Source organism: Neomonachus schauinslandi, chromosome X, assembly GCF_002201575.2.
Source record: "Neomonachus schauinslandi chromosome X, ASM220157v2, whole genome shotgun sequence".
In the NCBI taxonomy this organism is placed as follows: Eukaryota; Metazoa; Chordata; class Mammalia; order Carnivora; family Phocidae; genus Neomonachus; species Neomonachus schauinslandi.
The window spans coordinates 30,179,700-30,185,683 of NC_058419.1; the positions used below are offsets into that span (position 1 = coordinate 30,179,700).

The 5,984-nt window shown below is 47.3% G+C and overlaps 1 protein-coding gene across 2 annotated transcripts in view; it reads left to right on the plus strand.

The window, feature by feature from the left end:
• Positions 1 to 5,984, plus strand: part of STEEP1 (STING1 ER exit protein 1) — a 19,638-nt gene continuing 13,654 nt past the window's right edge. Inside the window, exons 1-2 of one of the 2 annotated variants that reach the window (XM_021686241.1) lie at positions 1 to 224; positions 2,847 to 2,964. In XM_021686241.1, coding sequence (XP_021541916.1) covers positions 101 to 224; positions 2,847 to 2,964 — 242 coding nt within the window. In that variant the 5' untranslated portion in view covers positions 1 to 100. The remainder of the gene's footprint in view (positions 225 to 2,846; positions 2,965 to 5,984) is intronic. The other variant, XM_044911707.1, reaches the window with a different exon arrangement.

Consider the following 5,984-nt stretch of genomic DNA (forward strand, 5'->3'; position numbering starts at 1 on the left):
CCAGCGTTGCGGCTGGGAAAAGGCTCGACGCCCGTCTGTGACGTCATTTCTGCGCGACCCTTAGTTTTGGCAGAGCGTTTTCGGGCTGCTCCTGCGAACGATGCCGAAAGTAGTGTCCCGGTCGGTGGTCTGCTCCGACACCCGGGATCGGGAGGAGTATGACGACGGCGAGAAGCCCCTCCACGTCTACTACTGTTTGTGTGGCCAGATGGTCCTGGTGCTGGGTAAGTAGTCGGGAACCGGAGGGCGTCTGCGAGAAGCGAAACTTTGGGTTCTCGAGGGCAGATTTTCTCTGGCTGTGATCTGGGAGGCGCGTCTCTTGGAAGATTGGTGGGCTTTCCTGCTCCATGCTGATGCTTCCCTGCCCCACTCCAGGGCAGCTTTTCTGTTTAACCTTGAGTGTATCCAGGCTTCCCTCAAAACTAAATTCCTCCTTCAGAAAAAATAAACTGTTTATCTCCCTTTCCTCCCACTCCGCCTCTAGAAACTTTGTAACCTTTTTGCTGCGTACTAGGATGCTGTCATAGCTCTTAAACGAGAATAAAACCAGTTCCCTTGATCCTACGTTCTCTTTCAGCTGTAACCCCATTTCTTTGCTTCCTTTTTAGCAGAACTTCTAAAAAGAGTTGCTTATATTGCCTGTCGCTGCATCCTCACTTCACATTGCCTGTTGACCTCACTTCGGGCAGACTTCTCTTCCCACCTCACCGTCAAGGTCAATAACTGAACCTGTTAGTAGTCCCCGTGGTCGATTATCAATGCTCATTTTAGTCCTCATCTGTGTCATTTGACAGAGATGATGATTCCATCCTTCTTGAAAGTTTTTTTTTTTATTTGCTTCCAAGACTCCACAATGTCCCGATTTTCCTCCTACCTTGATTTTGCCCCTCCTCAGTGTCTAGCTCCTTCTCTGACTCCGATTTTTAGGCACTGCAAGCCCCTAGGGCTCAGTCCTCTCACCTATTCTCAATTTGTACTCACTCCCTAAGTGACCACAGCCATTCCCAAGCTTTAGATACCATTTGCATGCTGATGCCTCCCAAATGTTCATCTTTAACCTACATTTCCCTTCACACTCCAGCTGCTTATTCCCTGTCTCCACTTGGATGTCTGATGGGTCTCTCAAAAACAGTCGTGTTCAAATCGACTTCATGATCCCGTTCTTCCTGCTCGCCATTGTTCCACCCTAGTGCAGAGTCAGTGGTAGCACCAGTCACCCAGAATCTCAGCATCAGGCTTGACTTTTCTTTCCCTTACCTTACACCCATCCAGTCCATCAACACATCCTGCCAGTACTTAAAAATCTTTCCAGAATCTGACTACTTCTTACCACTTCCATTTCTGCCGCTCTAGTCCAAGCCACCATCATCCCTCACCTGGAATTGCCACAGCCTCTTACTCTCCACTCCTTGTCTCCAGTGGTCTGTTTTCTGCACAGCAACCAGAGTCCTGTTCCAAACTGGTGTTTTCCTGTAAAACTGAGAGTAAAACCAAAGTCCGTACCTAGACCCTGCATGTTCAGATCCTCAGCTACCTCTTGGACTTCGTCTCCTAACACTCTTCCCTTGGCTCACTGCGCTCCAGCTGCAGTAGCCTTCTTGATTTTTCTTCATCATGTCAAAATGTTTTGCCCCCAGGGTCTTTGGGGTTGCTGTTTTTTCCTGCCTCGAACCCTCTTCCCTTGGTGCTTTCTTATTTCATCCAGGTCTCTGCTGAAATATCCCTTCCTTAGAAAACTCTTCCCTGACTATCTAAAATGGCACCCTTATTACACTTTGTCCTCTTACCCTGCCTGATTTTTCTTGGTAGCCCTTGTCACTATCTGAGATCACTGTCCATCCTCTTAATATCCTGCTAATTTTTTTTATTAGCACTTATCATTATCCAAGGTCATGTTATATAATTCTTATTTTTAAATTTTCTGCCTCTTCCACTAGAATGTAAACTTCATCAGGGCAGGGACTCTGCTTTGTCCTTTGCCGAATCCCCAGCACTGTGTTTGAACTGCGCTTGGTACGTAGAGAGCCCTCGAATCTTTGTTGTATAAATGAGTTCGCTCTTAATCACCTAGAGTTGAGTCTGAATTCTTGTTCTCCCTCTTAGTAAATGTGTGGCAAGTCTCTTGCCTTTTGTAAGCCTCAGTTCCCTCATTTCTAAACTAGGAATACAAAATGTCTACTCCAGCAGGTCATTGTGAAGATTAATGAACATGCAGACTGCCTGGTGCTAACTCCCCCGCCCCTTCCTCCATTAATCTCAAATCACTGTGATCACTTGACTTCTCTGTGACCCTTTAGGTACTTCATTTGCATTATATCAATTTCCGTCTGCTTTTTAACTGCACCTCATTTATTTCCTGTATGTTTTCATTGTTTTCAGACTGACACTCCTCGCCACATGTAGCATAGCACCGACCCTCTCTCTCTTTTTCTAAGCGCTTAACCACTTTTCCCAATGCCCTCCTCATAGGCGTTTCAGGACGCTTGATTGTCTCATCTGATTCTCATGCATTAGAACGCAAACCAAGTGTACTGTGATCACAGAAACACAGCAAACTTGCCATGCTGGGAGGGACTTTTGAGATATTGTCATCTACTTATCCTTCAAATAAGGAAAGAAAAAAAAAACAAAAGGAAGTAACTTGCCAAAGATCGCCACGATGGTAACAGAGCTCCAGATCTTCTGACACCACGTCATTTTCAGTTGGGAAATTCAATAATAGGCTTCCATAAGCCTTAGTAATTATAGTAAAACATTATAGTGCTAAGGGCCCCACTGAACACTTGTGATTGCCCCAGGGTATCTTTCAGTGGCTCTGGTGACCGAATCTTACTCCATTTCTTCAGACTGTCAGTTAGAGAAATTGCCCATGAGGCCCCGGGATCGGTCCCGTGTGATTGATGCTGCCAAACACGCCCACAAGTTTTGTAACACGGAAGACGAGGAGACCATGTATCTTCGGAGGTAAGAGGTTGATGCTAGGCTTTCCTTCTTGTGTTTCGGTCTGGTTCTGAGGAATAGGAGTACCCCATCTAGTGCTGAACAGGTTGTTCTTATGGGCCCAACACTTTGACATTTGTGTTAGCTCTCTAACTTCTGTTAATGCAGCAGTACCTTTGCTGTGCTTTGTTGAAATGCTGCTGAGATGTGATAATGTGCTATTTGATAGCTGTAATTTGGTTTTTTTGCAAGTAGAATGAGTTCATTCAACCTGTGATGTCTTGGAGTGTGCCATGTGCCAGGCACCAAGCTGGGGACTGGCTCTGTGGAGATGAATAAGGTACTGCCCTTCTCATTGCAGAGCCCACAGCTCAGTGGGGGAACGGGCCACCTGTTGTGATAGGATAAAATGCCTAAAGCTGTGAGCCAAAAGCTATGGGAAAACGGATGGGAGCGGGTCATTCTCCTGAAAGGTGGTCAGGAAAGGCACCAAAAGATGATGGCATTTGTGTTTGGCCTCGAACTAGGATTTCACCGAGGAGATGAGGGGGCTGAGGAGCATCCCGGTGGAGGGAATATGGAAGCATTGAAAGGAGCACTTACAGTGTGCTTGGGAGCTCGGAATGGTCCTTGGTGACTGTAGCCCAGGTGACTTTACAGGAAGGGGTTCGTGCATCCTGAGGTGGGGACAGAGTAAAATGCTGAAGTAGGCAAGTTTGGACCGTACCTGCCGGCAAGCGCCATCTCTCTCTTTTAAGCAGGGGAGTGACATGGTTGGATCTGTTTGAGATTTGGGAGTCCTCGGTTGAGGTAAGGAATTGAAACCTGGGAAGGGCTAACATTGCATGGAATGTGGAGCAAGAAGAGAGAGGACTGAAGATATAATCCTGGGGAACATGGACATTTAAAAAGCAGACAAAATAATTGGAACCTGGCGATGTGGAAAACGGGAGGCGAGAGTATCAGGAAGTGCGTATGTCTGGGGAGGGTGGTTATCAACAGGTGCCTGAGGCCACAGAGAGGTCAGTTGTAGGGAATTAAAAAGTCCAGATGTTCCTTCCCACGCATTTCATTTCCTGAGCTCCCGCTCTGTGCCAGGTCCTGTCCAGAAGCCTGTGATATGCCGGTGTATTTATTTGCTAGGGCTGCTGTCACAAAGTACCGCCAACTAGGTGGCTCAAAGCAACAGAAATTGTCTCCCATTTCTGGACGCTAGAAGTCTGAAATGAAGCTGTTGGCAGAGCCATGGTCTCTCTGAAGGTTTTAGGGGAGGATCCTTCCTTGGCCCTTCCTAGCTTCTGGTGGTTGCCAGCAATCCTTGGCATTTTTTATTTTATTTTATTTTTAAAGATTTTATTTATTTATTTGACAGAGAGAGACAGCGAGAGAGGGAACACAAGCAGGGGGAGTGGGAGAGGGAGAAGCAGGCTTCCCGCCGAGCAGGGAGCCCGATGTGGGGCTCCATCCCAGGACCCTGGGACCATGACCTGAGCCGAAGGCAGACGCTTAGCCAACTGAGCCACCCAGGCGTGCAATCCTTGGCATTTCTTGGCTTGTAGATGCAACACTTAAGTCTTTGTATCAACACATGGCCTTCTCCCTGTGCCTCGGTCTCTTGTTTTTCTTCTCTTCTTTTTATAGGGACACCAGTCACATTGGATTAAGGGCACATTCTACTCATCTACATGACCTCATTGTAACTAATTATATCTGCAAGGACCCTCTTTCCAAATAAGGTCACATTCTGAGGTTCCTGGAAGGACATGACTTTTTAAGGGATACCATCCAACCCCGTACAACCAGTCAACAAGCAAAGAACCCTGCCTGTATGGAGCTTGTATTCTAGTGTTGAGCTGGGAAAAGCGACAGGCTGACATCTTGCTATGTTAATTTAAGAAACCAAACTGTTGTCAGCCCACAGTAACGAAAGGAAGTACCGCTAGGTGACATTCAATAGCAAATCAGGCCTCGAGCACCATTGTGACAACTGGGCTTCTAGAACTGTGCAGCTGAAGAGGAAATTGGTTATATACAAGATACAACTCGAGGCCAATAATACAACCAGATTATAAAATTGATGAAATCTACAAAGGAATGCCCTTCGGGAAACATGGGGAAAATACTCCATTATGGTAAATAGGAAGGTTGACAAGTAAGATGCCCTATCTAAAGCTAACCCGTTGTCTTATGCTTTTTCTCCCTCCATTAACCCTTATTTAGTTTTCTGATTTTGAAAATTGCCAACTGTGCCTGGGTGGCTTAGTCTGTTAAGCGTCTGCCTTCAGCTCAGATCATGATCCTGGGGTCCTGGGATCGAGCCTCACATCGGGAATCCCTGCTCAGCGGGGGAGTCTGCTTCTCCCTTTCCCTCTGCCGTTCCCCCTGCTTGAGCTCACTCGCTCTCGCTCTCTTTAAGATCACTAAGATATTTATGATGTGTTTATTATAAATATATCATAGTTACATATAGTAATTATAATAGTATTACTATATATTGAAACCAATCTAAGAACACAGCAGGCCACAGGCCCCCATGGCACTAAAAGGCAGATGCCCTCACCCAGAGGCCAGAAAACGGAGTGGCTTTAGTCTGAAGTAGAAACCCCGGCATCGAACCAGCCTGTTCCTGGAAGCGAGCCAGCTTTGGGACCTAGCCTTAGGGCCAGGTATTGCCCAGGCTCTTGGCCTCTGGCCAAGTGACTCTGTTGGGCCAGAGAGTTCTCAAGAGTTTACCAACAAGGCAGGGTAAACTTCCCTTCCCACCCCTCCCCCCAGTTGACGTCATTCCTGCTCTAATCATGAGCAGTCTGTCCAGTGGCCCTCTCTGGCGTGCTCCCCTGGGGGCATTTCGGCCCATTCTCCCTCCTTAGCCAGCTGTGTGTGAGAGCACCAGTTGCGGAACACGTGCAGTCTGCACACCATATGCCCAGGATCCCAGGGGCCTGTGGGGGGGGCTCAGTTGGTTGAGTGTCTGGCTCTTGATCTCAGCTCAGGTCTTGGTCTCAGGGCCGTGAGTTTGAGCCCTGTGTTGGGCTACATGCATG